At 39.0% G+C, this 14,555-nt stretch overlaps 1 protein-coding gene across 1 annotated transcript in view; it reads left to right on the top strand.

Moving 5' to 3' along the window:
* Positions 1-14,146, top strand: part of LOC133658808 (aldo-keto reductase family 1 member D1-like) — an 18,496-nt gene extending 4,350 nt beyond the window's left edge. Inside the window, exons 5-9 of the mRNA XM_062061226.1 lie at positions 3,793-3,915; positions 6,589-6,698; positions 10,041-10,206; positions 13,915-13,997; positions 14,058-14,146. Coding sequence (XP_061917210.1) covers positions 3,793-3,915; positions 6,589-6,698; positions 10,041-10,206; positions 13,915-13,997; positions 14,058-14,100 — 525 coding nt within the window. The 3' untranslated portion in view covers positions 14,101-14,146. The remainder of the gene's footprint in view (positions 1-3,792; positions 3,916-6,588; positions 6,699-10,040; positions 10,207-13,914; positions 13,998-14,057) is intronic.
* The last annotated feature ends 409 nt before the right edge of the window (positions 14,147-14,555 follow it).

Here is a 14,555-nt window from a genome sequence, read left to right as displayed (position 1 = left end):
TTTAGATTGCAGTAATCTACGACACAGCAGTTCCCCGCAGACAAGGAACTGAGCAGTGTGGGCGGGGCTTGTTTCCAGAGCAACCAATTTGAAAGGCGGGTGTTGAGGATAGACGTTGAAGTAGGTTTTCACAACAAAGTTCTGCAGAAAAGTGAATTCTATCAGATTGTAGGTTTTTTTACCCTTTGCCATTTTTGTCTCATTTTGCTTGATTGCAAAAGATGTGGATCGAGGAGGAGGTGTGAGAAGAAAAAGAGCGCATTTGTGATTTAAAGGCCTACTGAAATGAAATTGTTTTATTTAAACGGAGATAGCAGATCCATTCTATGTGTCATACTTGATCATTTCGCGATATTGCCATATTTTTGCTGAAAGGATTTAGTAGAGAACATCGACGATAAAGTTTTGGTCGCTGATAAAAAAAAGCCTTGCCTGTACCGGAAGTAGCGTGACGTCACAGGTTGAAAGGCTCCTCACATTTCCCCATTGTTTACACCAGCAGCGAGAGCGATTCGGACCGAGAAAGCGACGATTACCCCATTAATTTGAGCCAGGATGAAAGATTAGTGGATGAGGAACGTGAGAGTGAAGGACTAGAGTGCAGTGCAGGACGTATCTTTTTTCGCTCTGACCGTAACTTAGGTACAAGCTTGTTCATTGGATTCCACACTTTCTCCTTTTTCTATTGTGGATCACGGATTTGTATTTTAAACCACCTCGGATACTATATCCTCTTGAAAATGAGAGTCGAGAACGCGAAATGGACATTCACAGTGACTTTTATCTCCACGACAATACATCGGCGAAGCTCTTTAGCTACGGAGCTAACGTGATAGCATCAAGCTTAAATGCAGATAGAAACAAAAGAAATAAACCTCTGACTGGAAGGATAGACAGAAGATCAACAATACTATTAAACCACGGACATGTAACTACACGGTTAATGCTTTCCAGCCGGGCGAAGCTTAACAATGCTGTTGCTAACGACGCCATTGAAGCTAACTTAGCTACGGGACCTCGACAGAGCTATGCTAAAAACATTAGCTCTCCACCTACGCCAGCCAGCCCTCATCTGCTCATCAACACCCGTGCTCACCTGCGTTCCAGCGATCGACGGAGCGACGAAGGACTTCACACGATCATAGATGCGGTCGGCGGCCCGGAGACGGAGGAAGTCAAGGTGAGGTCGGCGGCTAGCGTGTCTGCTATCCATCTCAAAGTCCTCCTGGTTGTGTTGCTGTAGCCAGAAACCTACAACTTTCTTCTTCGCTGTCTTCATTGTTCATTAAACAAATTGCAAAAGATTCACCAACACAGATGTCCAGAATACTGTGGAATTTTGAGATGAAAACAGAGCTTTTTTGTATTGGATTCAATGGGGTACCAATACTTCCGTTTCAACCATTGACGTCACGCGCATACGTCATCATACATAGACGTTTCCAACCGGAAGTTTCCCGGGAAATTTAAAATGTCACTTTATAAGTTAACCCGGCCGTATTGGCATGTGTTGCAATGTTAAGATTTCATCATTGATATATAAACTATCAGACCGCGTGGTCGCTAGTAGTGGCTTTCAGTCGGCCTTTAAGTTAATTATTGGGATTTTGATATGTGATAGACTTGAACTGTATGCCCGATGAATGTTGCACAACATCCAAATGTTAGTAGTGTGTTGAGTGGTGCTTTTTTTTTTTTTTTAGATAATATCAGTATTTATGTATGTGTATATGTATGATATTTAGATGATGCATTTGAATGGTGTATTAACTTGCACTGTATACATCATGCACTTTGACACCTCCACCTTAGGACTACACTGCAAAAACTGAAATCTAAGTAAGATTAAATATGTCAAATAAGGGTGATATTTGCTTATTTTCTGTCTGATAAGATCATTCTTCTCACTAAGCAGATTTTATGTTAGAGTGTTTTACTTGTTTTAAGTGTTTTGGTCCTAAATGATCTCAGTAAGATATTACAGCTTGTTGCTGAGATTTGATGAGCTATATTGAGTAAAACATGCTTGAAACTAGAATATCAACTGTTGCAAAGCTGTGTCATCAACACTCACAAGTATAAAACGACTTTTTCAAAGTAAACATTTCTTATTACAAGCATGAATAAAAAATCATGACGTTGACACAATTGTGTCTCATAATTAAAACAGATGACAGCCAAATGGACTTTGCTGTTTTATTTTCAATGAAACAATAGAAAATACATACTCATATTGTAGTACAGTTGGCACAGTACAGTAAACTGACAGTTAATATTTCAACATTTAACATGTGACATTTCTAACTATTTTGAACAGAAATAGTTCATGCACGTTCAGATAAATTCTTCAGAATTACAATAAAAAACAATTTGGCCCGGGGCCAGGCTGTAAATATATATATATATATATATATATATATATATATATATATATATATATATATATATATATATATATATATATATATATATATATATATATATATATATATATATATATATATATATATATTCCTTGCGCACTGACTGAAAGAGCACGCACTTGGCGCGATGATGTCATGTTATCCATGGAAAAATGCATTTTTAGACAATATGATTTGCCTGAGCGGCTAGGAGACCCCGAGAGTAACAAGCGCTTGCCTTGTTGCCTTTTCATTAAGAACAATAAATTAGTTTTTAGTATAAGTTTGCTGGTTTCAAGAAATGTAATGCCGAGCGCATATCATTATGTCAAGATAATGGCACTAGCAAAAATGTCTCATATAGTTTTTTCTACCAAGAAAAGTGCACTTGTTATTAGTGAGAATATACTCTTTTTAAGGTATTTTTGGGTTCATTGAGGTTAGCTAATTATACTTGTTTTGGAAAGTCTTGACAAGCCAAATTTTCGTGTTTTATGGGCAGATCATTTTGCTCAGTTCAAATAAAATACCCCTCATTTTTGTATTTTTTTTTTCTTGTTTTTGAACACTGACTTTTTGCAGTGTACAGATGAAAATTAGCGAGAGTCTGGTACAAGCAAAGGGGCCATTTGTGGCCCGTGACTCAATTGTCATTGGCCCTATTAGGCACATTACAAAAAACAACAAAAATTGTTGAAAACAGCAAGAAGCACAATAAGATAAAGCCAAAATGTTGAAATCAGCCAATAACACAAAGCTTTGTCTTTAAAAAATGTATGAGACATAGCTGAGACACGGGTAGATCTTGATTTGGTTTTTGGCTGAGACCAGGATCTTGGGTTTGAAAAGGCTGGTGACCACCGCGCTAAAAGCTGTAAGTTAATTGACCCAAACTATAAAAAAGGGTGGTAGGTAAATTGGAAAAAGGCGACAATTGGCGAGAGGCTGTTATTTCCGAAATGTAATTTTTACTTTTCCAATTATTTGGAGGGTGTGAAAACGTGGAAAGGAAAAAGTGTCTCTCTCTGACCACATGATCATTTTATTGAAATGAAAAGTACACACCAGCAACAAATCCGACAATGTCATTTCCGGAGAAAACTGCTCAGTCAGCATTAATAGCCCTGATGAGTTAATTGTAAAAAAAACAATTGTAACATGCGTTATTTTCACTCCGACATCTGAGGAGCACAACAAACACTTTAAAGTGCATACAGAGGTAGATAAAGCTGCTGGATGGTAAGCACGCCTGATACTGCAAATGTAGTTATTGCCATCTTGTGGCTTCTGTAGATGACGCACTCGGAGTCTGCAGTTTCCAGTCAATCTGAGTGAATTGTTGATGAAGGTTTCCTCTGGATGGACATTATTTGTCTACTGTGTCCTGCAGGCTTTAGAGGCGTGTGTCGACGCAGGTCTGGTCAAGTCTCTGGGAGTGTCCAACTTTAACCGCAGACAACTTGAGCTGCTTCTCAACAAACCAGGACTGAAACACAAGCCCGTGTCCAACCAGGTAGCTAACACTGCTACCTACTCAGGCACGATTATGTAGAGTAGTCAGTGTTGCATACAATCCTGGTCAAAAGTGTACGTACACTTGTAAAGAACATCATGTCATGGCTGGCTTGAGTTTCCAATCATTTCTACAACTGTTATGTTTTTGTGATGTAGTGATTGGAGCACATACTTGTTGGTCTACCTGCAATAAGGCGCTTTTGGTAGCCATCCACAAGCTTCTGCTTGAATTTTTAACCACAAAATTGGTGCAGTTCAGCTAAATGTGTTAGTTTTCTGACATGGACTTGTTTCTTCAGCATTGTCCACACCTTTAAGTCAGGACTTTGGGAAGGCCATTCTAAAACCTTCATTCTAGCCTGATTTAGCCATTCCTTTACCACTTTTGACGTGTGTTTGGGGTCATTGTCCTGTTGGAACACCCAACTGCGCCCAAGACCCAACCTCCGGGCTGAGGATTTTAGTTTGTCCTGAAGAATTTGGTGGTAGTATTATGCTCTGGGCCTCTTTTGCTGCCAATGGAACTGGTGCTTTACAGAGAGTAAATGGGACAATGAAAAAGGAGGATTACCTCCAAATTCTTCAGGACGAGCTAAAATCATCAGTCCGGAGGTTGGATCTTGGGCGCAGTTGGGTGTTCCAACAGGACAATGACTCCAAACACACCTCAAAAGTGGTAAAGGAATGGCTAAAGGAAATAGGCTCAAACGGCTCTTTGTATGCTGAAGGTTGCCGAACCCTGGCTTAGAGGATTCGGTTCGATCTTTTTACCAATCTTTTCACCTTTTTTCCAATGACAAAGTAACAAAAAAGACATCACATTGTCATGAAGTGGACTATGGGATGTTTGTTTTCCCGAGATGCAAGTAAAGTTGGACTGGACATGGCGTGAAGGTAGATACATATTAATTTTAACACTAACAAACTACAAAAAAAGGGAGCAAACAAAAGGCGCGCACAATGGCGGAGAACAAACTTGACTAATGAAACAAAAACTAGCACTTAGGCAGACTATGGGCAAGAAACAAAAACACTTCCTGTGACATGAAACGATCAGCATGAACTATGGTAGCATGGGTACATGGGTAGCAGAAGTCCACAGTAGCAAGGGTAACAGAGTTAATGTCGCCAGACTGACTTCCTGGCAACAATGGGCTTAAATAATACAGACATGATTTGTGACAGGTGCGCGAGTGCAAAATGTGAGACAGGTGAAACTAATGAGTAGTCATGGTGACAAGGCGAGGGAGTGAAAGCAGGAACTAAAAAGTGTCCAAAAACCAAGCAGAACATAACGAAACAAAAACATGATCAACAGACATGACACACATGGACAAAGATAAGACCTTCTAGAGGAAAGTTCTGTGTTCAGATGAAACAAAAAGTGAGCTGTTTGGCCACAATACCCAGCAATATGTTAGGAGGAGAAAAGGTGAGGCCTTTAACTCCAGGAACACCATGCCTACCGTCAAGCATGGTGGTGGTAGTATTATGCTCTGGGCCTGTTTTGCTGCCAATGGAACTGCTGCTTTGAATGGGACAATGAAAAAGGAGGATTAGCTCCAAATTCTTCAGGACAAGCTAAAATCATCAGCCCGGAGGTTGGGTCTTGGGCGCAGTTGGGTGTTCCAACAGGACAATGACCCCAAACACACCTCAAAAGTGGTAAAGGAATGGCTAAATCGGGCTAGAATGAAGGTTTTAGAATGGCCTTCCCAAAGTCCTGACTTAAAGGTGTGGACAATGCTGAAGAAACAAGTCCATGTCAGAAAAGCAACACATTTAGCTGAACTGCAGCAATTTAGTGGTCAAAAATTCCAGCCGAAGCTTGTGAATGGCTACCAAAAGCGCCTTATTGCAGGTAAACTTGCCAAGGGACATGTAAGCAAATATTAACATTGCTGTATGTATACTTTTGACCCTCACATTTTCAGTAGACCCATAATAAATTCATAAATGAAGCAAACTTAATGAATGTTTTTTGTGACCAACAAGTACACTACCGTTCAAAAGTTTGGGGTCACATTGAAATGTCCTTATTTTTGAAGGAAAAGCACTGTACTTTTCAATGAAGATAACTGTAAACTAGTCTTAACTTGAAAGAAATACACTCTATACATTGCTAATGTGGTAAATGACTATTCTAGCTGCAAATGTCTGGTTTTTGGTGCAATATCCAAATAGGTGTATAGAGGCCCATTTCCAGCAACTATCACTCCAGTGTTCTAATGGTACAATGTGTTTGCTCATTGGCTCAGAAGGCTAATTGATGATTAGAAAACCCTTGTGCAATCATGTTCACACATCTGAAAACAGTTTAGCTCATTACAGAAGCTACAAAACTGACCTTCCTTTGAGCAGATTGAGTTTCTGGAGCATCACATTTGTGGGGTCAATTAAACGCTCAAAATGGCCAGAAAAAGAGAACTTTCATCTGAAACTCGACAGTCTATTCTTGTTCTTAGAAATGAAGGCTATTCCACAAAATTGTTTGGGTGACCCCAAACTTTTGAACGGTAGTGTATGTGCTCCAATCACTCTATCACAAAAAAATAAGAAATGATTGGAAAGTCAAGACAGCCATGACATGATGTTCTTTACAAGTGTACGTACACTTTTGACCACCACTGTACATGACAAAACGTGTGTTACTTTGTGTTTTCTTGCTCAGGTGGAATGTCATCCATATTTCACGCAGACCAAACTTTTGGACTATTGTCGTCAGAATGAGATTGTCATTGTTGGCTATTGTCCCCTCGGCTCCTCCAGAGATGAATCCTGGTATGTGGAGAGACGTCTTATATTTTTGCCATTCAAAGAACTGCAATTTATATCATACCAATGCTTTGTTTTGCATAGAATTCAAGAAAAGAGTACATTATTTGGTGTAGTTATGTCACTGCTTTGTTTTCCCGATACGATACTGATAGTGGAGCCTTGATTATTGGCCAATAATAATATTAGGCTGATACGATATCAGCACAAATCACAGTGCATACTTTTATTGTTTTGTAGGATGGAATGTTAGAAAAGGTTCCATGAAGTGAAATGACTCAGAAAACAATGGTGTTCATGAAAAACAACAACCTAACTAGATGAGGCAATTCCTAAAGGAATTGCATGTGAATGCTCTATTGCTGAAGTTGAACTGAAATCCTGGATTTTTTTTTTTTTTAGAAATGTTGAAGTAGAGCACACAATTCCCAAACAGCCTGAATATTTTGAAGTTGGAACAGTTTGAATCAGATGAAAAATGTGGCAGTTATGGAACTTTGAAGAATGTCCCATTGATTTCAATGTGAATTTCAATGGGGAATTTCCAAAAAAATTGGGAATTTCGGGAAAAGCGGGATGTTTTTTGACGATGGTAATCAACATGAATGGTCTGAATGAGTTGAAATGGTTGGTGTTGGAATTGTTCTAATCGGTGGAGAAATGTTGAAGTAGTAACATGTTGAATTGAGAAATGGTATTACGGAATTCCTGGAATTTCAGGAAAACTGGGAATTTTTCCAGTTCAAAAAACAACTTCGTTTTTTGTCCCGACTAAGAGGAATGTTTTGACGGTGGAACGGTTGAAATCCATTGACAAATGTGGAAGGAGTAGTCGCCAGAAAAAAGGGTGAAAAAAGGGCTTTGGAAAAGCAGGAATTCTGGAAAATTCTGGAATTTTTTTGAACTTGGAAAAATTATAGTTTGAATTTCCAGAATGGTGGAATGTGTTGAGGGTGGAATGGTTTGAATCGGTTGAAAAATGTGGAAATGGTAAAAGTTTGATCAAATGGTCAATTTATTTTGAATGGGAAAAATGTCCCGGAAAACCTGGAATTCTGGGAAATCTGGGAATTTTCGTAATTTTTGAAGGGAAATCCCGCCATTCCTGAATAGGCTGAACAGTTTGAATCAGATGAAAAATGTGGCAGTTGTGGAACTTTGAAGAATGTCCCGTTGATTTCAATGGGAATTTCCAAACAAATTGGGAATTTCGGGAAAAGCGGGATGTTTTTTAACAATGGTAAACAACATGAATGTTCTGAATGAGTTGAAATGGTTGGTGTTGGAATTTTTCTAATCGGTGGAGAAATGTTGAAGTAGTAACATGTTGAATTGAGAAATGGTATTAGGGAATTCCTGGAATTTCAAGAAAACCAGGAATTGTTCCAGTTCAAAAAACAATTTCATTTTTTGTCCCGATTAAGAGGAATGTTTTGACGGTGGAACGGTTGAAATGAAAAATGTGGAAGGAGTAGTCGCCAGAAAAAAGGGTGACAATAGGGCTTTGGAAAAGCAGGAATTCTGGAAATTTCTGGAATTTTTTTCAACTTGGAAAAAGAATAGTTTGAATTTCTACAATGGTGGAATGTGTTGAAGGTGGAATGGTTTGAATTGGTTGAAAATGTTAGAAATGGTAGAAGTTTGATAAAACGGTTAGTTCATTTTGAATGGGAAAAATGTCCCAGAAAACCTGGAATTCTGGGAAATCTGGGAATTTTTGGAATTTTTCAAGGGAAAGCCCGCGATTCCTGAATAGGGTGAACAGTTTGAAGTTGGTACAGTTTGAATTAGATGAAAAATGTGGCAGTTGTGGAACTTTGAAGAATGTCCCATTGATTAGTAAGTAGTAACATGTTGAATTGAGAAATTATATTACGGAATTCCTGGAATTTTGGGAAAACCGGGAATTTTTCCAGTTAAAAAAACAACTTTGTTTTTTTTCCCGATTAAGAGGAATGTTTTGACGGTGGAACGGTTGAAATCCGTAGAAAAATGTGAAAGGAGTAGTCGCCAGATAAAAAAGGGTGGAAATAGGGCTTTGGAAAAGCAGGAATTCTGGAAAATTCTGGATTTTTTTTTAACTTGGAAAAATGATAGTTTGAATTTCCAGAATGGTGGAATGTGTTGAAGGTGGAATGGTTTGAATAGGTTGAAAAATGTGGAAATGGTAAAAGTTTGATAAAATGGTCAGTTCATTTTGAATGGGAAAAATGTCCAGGAAAAACTGGAATCTGGGAAATCTGGGAATTTGGGGAATTTTGGGAATATGTCAAGGGAAAGCCCGCAATTCCCGAATAGGCTGAACAGTTTGAATCAGACGAAAAATGTGGCAGTTGTGGAAGTTTGAAGAAAGTCCCGTTGATTTCAATGGGAATTTAGGGAAAAGCGGGATTTTTTTGACAATGGTAAACAACATGAATGTTCTGAATGAGTTGAAATGGTCGGTGTTGGAATTTTTCAAATTGGTTGAGAAATGTTGAAGTAGTAACATGTTCAATTGAGAAATGGTATTACGGAATTCCTGGAATTTTGGGAAAACCGGGAATTTTTCCAGTTCAAAAAACAACTTCATTTTTTGTCCCGATTAAGAGGAATGTTTGGTTGGTGGAACGGTTGAAATCCGTTGACAAATGTGGAAGGAGTAGTTGCCAGAAAAAAGGGTGACAATAGGCCTTTGGAAAAGCAGGAATTCTGGAAATTTCTGCAATATTTTTCAACTTGGAAAAAGAATAGTTTGAATTTCCAGAATGGGGGAATGTGTTGAAGGTGGAATGCTTTGAATAGGTTGAAAAATGTGGAAATGGTGGAAGTTTGATAAAATGGTCAATTCATTTTTAATGGGAAAAATGTCCCGGAGAACCTGGAATTCTGGGAAATCTGGGAATTTTTTGAATTTTTCAAGGGAAATCCCGCGATTCCCGAATAGGCTGAACAGTTTGAAGTCGGAACGCTTTGAATCGGATGAAAAATGTGGCAGTTGTGTCGTTGGTCCGCCATGATGATCAAGCCAAATGTGCCTGACTTCCTGTTGCCTAAAATGCATTAACCACCGCTGCTGCTCACTGCTCCCCTCACCGCCCAGGGGGTGATCAAGGGTGATGGGTCAAATGCAGAGAATAATTTCGCCACACCTCATGTGGGTGTGACAATCATTGGTACTTTAACTTGAACTTATTAGGGTAATGCTGACTGTGCAGTTGGCTTACCACTATGAGAGCATTGGTTGGGTTTCTCCCGGGTTATGCAATAACTTTGTGGTAAAAAAAAAAACACTTTCTTTTCCACTTTCTCACGCATTCCCGATTATTACTACATTTTGTGTATAACATACTTCACCCTTCTCATTAGGGTAAATGTCAAGTGTCCTCCCATGCTGGAGGACGAGCTGCTGGTGTCCATCGGCAGGAAGTACCACAAGAGCAGTGCTCAGGTGGCGCTGCGCTTCAACGTGCAGAGAGGTGTGGTGGTCATTCCTAAAAGCTTCAGTCCGCAGAGGATCCAACACAACTTCCAGGTTTGTATTTGGATCAGATTTTGCCTATCTAACCTACTCAGTGGCCTAGTGGTTAGAGTGTCCGCCCTGAGATGGGTAGGTCGTGAGTTCAAACCCCGGCCGAGTCATACCAAAGACGATAAAAACGGGAGCCATTACCTCCCTGCTTGGCACTCAGCATCAAGGCTTGGAATTGGGGGTTAAATCACCAAAAATGATTCCCGGGCGCGTCCACCGCTGCTGCTCACTGCTCCCTTCACCTCCCAGCGGGTGAACAAGGGTGATGGGTCAAATGCAGAGGACAAACTTCACCACACCCTGGGCAACCGGTGCAATGGACGTCGAGTGGATCTAGCATAATAGTGTGAGAGTCCGGTCCATAGTGGATCTAACATAATAGTGAGAGTCCAGTCCATAGTGGATCTAACATAATAGTGTGAGTCCAGTCCATAGTGGATCTAACATAATAGTGTGAGAGTCCAGTCCATAGTGGATCTAACATAATAGTGTGAGTCCAGTCCATAGTGGATCTAACATAATAGTGTGAGAGTCCAGTCCATAGTGGATCTAACATAATAGTGTGAGAGTCCAGTCCATAGTGGATCTAACATAATAGTGAAAGTCCAGTCCATAGTGGATCTAACATAATAGTGAAAGTCCAGTCCATAGTGGATCCAACATAATAGTGAGAGTCCAGTCCATAGTGGATCCAACATAATAGTGAGAGTCCAGTCCATAGTGGATCTAACATAATAGTGTGAGAGTCCAGTCCATAGTGGATCTAACATAATAGTGTGAGAGTCCAGTCCATAGTGGATCTAACATAATAGTGTGAGTCCAGTCCATAGTGGATCTAACATAATAGTGTGAGAGTCCAGTCCATAGTGGATCTAACATAATAGTGTGAGAGTCCAGTCCATAGTGGATCTAACATAATAGTGAAAGTCCAGTCCATAGTGGATCTAACATAATAGTGAAAGTCCAGTCCATAGTGGATCCAACATAATAGTGAGAGTCCAGTCCATAGTGGATCCAACATAATAGTGAGAGTCCAGTCCATAGTGGATCTAACATAATAGTGTGAGAGTCCAGTCCATAGTGGATCTAACATAATAGCGTGAGTCCAGTCCATAGTGGATCTAACATAATAGCGTGAGTCCAGTCCATAGTGGATCTAACATAATAGTGTGAGAGTCCAGTCCATAGTGGATCTAACATAATAGTGTGAGTCCAGTCCATAGTGGATCTAACATAATAGTGTGAGTCCAGTCCATAGTGGATCTAACATAATAGTGTGAGAGTCCAGTCCATAGTGGATCTAACATAATAGCGTGAGTCCAGTCCATAGTGGATCTAACATAATAGTGTGATAGTCCAGTCCATAGTGGATCTAACATAATAGTGTGAGAGTCCAGTCCATAGTGGATCTAACATAATAGTGTGAGAGTCCAGTCCATAGTGGATCTAACATAATAGTGTGAGTCCAGTCCATAGTGGATCTAACATAATAGTGTGAGAGTCCAGTCCATAGTGGATCTAACATAATAGTGTGAGAGTCCAGTCCATAGTGGATCTAACATAATAGTGAAAGTCCAGTCCATAGTGGATCTAACATAATAGTGAAAGTCCAGTCCATAGTGGATCCAACATAATAGTGAGAGTCCAGTCCATAGTGGATCTAACATAATAGTGAAAGTCCAGTCCATAGTGGATCCAACATAATAGTGAGAGTCCAGTCCATAGTGGATCCAACATAAAGGTATAGATGTGTGTGTCCAAGTTAAAGGAAATGTCAGGCTGTCTTTTTCTCATGGATTTATTACAATCTTTGCAAGCTGGGTAACGTTTGCTGTGGTCTGGAACAACATGGCAACTATCAGAAATGCAGCCAACATTATATACAGATAATGTGTCATGAGACATGCAAATATAATTTAAATACACAGAGGACATAAGTAAAGGAAATTAAATGAGCTCAAATATACTTACAAACGAGGCATAATGATGCAATATGTACATACAGCTAGTCTAAATAGCATGTCAGCATCGATTAGCTTGCAGTCATGCACTGACCAAATATGCCTGATTAGTACGTCAACACATCAATAAAATCAACAAAGCTCACCTTTGATTCATGCACAGTATAAAACGTTTGGTGGACAAAATGAGACAAAGACGGATTGGCATAAAACACGTCTTTCTGTGGCAGCGTCGGATAAAGTTGTACATGTAAACAAACTGCTGAGTCACAGTCCACACAATGGTGAGTTCAAGGGCCGCTGAAATTAGTAGGACAAAACGACGCTCGCCAAAAACTCTCATCAGTGAATCATAAACACAAACATATCAAACAGTGGGCTTTCTAACAATTAGGAAGGTCTGTGTCGTGTTTGTCCTCCTACAGAAACCATATTACAACAAAAAACATATTTTTCCCCCCATTTTTGAAAAAGCTCTATGGCAGGGGTCACCAACGCGGTGCCCACGGGCACCAGGTAGCCCGTAAGGACCAGATGAGTAGCTCGCTGGCCTGTTCTAAAAATAGCTCAAATAGCAGCACTTACCAGTGAGCTGCCTCTATTTTTTAAATTTGATTTATTTACTAGCAAGCTGGTCTCGCTTTGCTCGACATTTTTAATTCTAAGAGAGACAAAACTCAAATAGAATTTGAAAATCCAAGAAAATATTTGAAAGACTTGGTCTTCACTTGTTTAAATAAATTCATTAATTTTTTTACTTTGCTTCTTATAACTTTCAGAAAGACAATTTTAGAGAAAAAATACAACCTTAAAAATGATTTTAGGATTTTTAAACACATATACCTTTTTACCTTTTAAATTCCTTCCTCTTCTTTCCTGACAATTTAAATCAATGTTCAAGTAAATTTATTTTTTTTATTGTAAAGAATAATAAATACATTTTAATTTAATTCTTCATTTTAGCTTCTGTTTTTTCGACAAAGAATATTTGGGAAATATTTCTTCAAACTTATTATGATTACAATTCAAAAAAAATTATTCTGGCAAATCTAGAAAATCTGTAGAATCAAATTTAAATCTTATTTCAAAGTCTTTTGAATTCATTTTAAAATTTTTGTTCTGGAAAATCTAGAAGAAATAATGATTTGTCTATTGGTCCAATTTGTTATATATTCTAACAAAGTGTAGATTGGATTTTAACCCATGTTAATTCTAAAATTAATCTTAATCAGGAAAAATTACTAATGATGTTCCATAAATCATTTTTTACATTTTTTCAAAAAGATTCGAATTAGCTAGTTTTTCTCTTCTTTTTTTCGGTTGAATTTTGAATTTTAAAGAGTCGAAATTGAAGGTAGACTATGTTTCAAAATTTAATTGTCATTTTTTTTCGTGTTTTCTCCTCTTTTAAACCGTTAAATTAAGTGTAAATATCATTAATTATTAATAATAACATAGAGTTAAAGGTAAATTGAGCAAATTATCTATTTCTGGCAATTTATTTAAGTGTGTATCAAACTGGTAGCCCTTCGCATTAATCAGTACTCAAGAAGTAGCTCTTGGTTTCAAAAAGGTTGGTGACCCCTGCTCTATGGAGCCACCAGGGCGCCGCTAAAGAGCCGCATGTGGCTCTAGAGCCGCGGGTTGCTGACCCCCGCACTAGTGCTACACGTACCACGGTTTGAAAATACCTGCTTCGGAGGATGCTTTTTGTGGTCGTGTTCTATTCCTACTTCTCCCACTGTGACAGATATTCGACTTTTCACTCGCCGAGGAAGAAATGAGGGCCATCGAGGGTCTGAACAAGAACATTCGCTTTGTGGAGCTCCTCATGTAAGTTCACTATGTGATGTATTTACTTCTGTGGCTTTACCTGCATTTGTCATGACACAGGTGGAGCGACCATCCCGAATATCCCTTTCATGATGAATTCTAATAGTGGCACGCTTTGTTGAAACAATAAAATGAGAGAATAAAATGGACTCGGAGTGGCGCCGTGCTATATGTGCACTACAGTGACACAACATTAGGTACACCTGCACCTGTGTCAACACTCAAAACAGAGCATTGTCACTCATTTGTGATTTAGCTCTGTCATTTGTGCTGTGCAGGTGTACCCAATGAAGTGACCAGTGAGGGTATGTTTGTTATAATTGCCACTAGAGGTCGCCAGATGACAGCAAATGCAGCCCCAGTTAAATGTGTTTTTGGCATTTTAAGTTGTGGCTCTCCAAGGACTAAAGCAGTCTCTGAAACTCCAAGGTGTTCTAAGTCTAAAACAAAAATCTTCCTAGAGGAAACTTAATCTGTTTCCGAGTATAAACTGTCACCGCTTTAAAATCCATCCTCCTGAGAACCAGCGTCCCCTGCAGTGGACATTTGTTTGGTTTT

The sequence above is a fragment of the Entelurus aequoreus genome, linkage group LG10 (genome assembly GCF_033978785.1).
Source record: "Entelurus aequoreus isolate RoL-2023_Sb linkage group LG10, RoL_Eaeq_v1.1, whole genome shotgun sequence".
NCBI lineage: Eukaryota > Metazoa > Chordata > Actinopteri > Syngnathiformes > Syngnathidae > Entelurus > Entelurus aequoreus.
The sequence above is the reverse complement of the archived record's forward strand: the minus strand, read 5'-3'. Positions and strand labels throughout refer to the sequence as shown.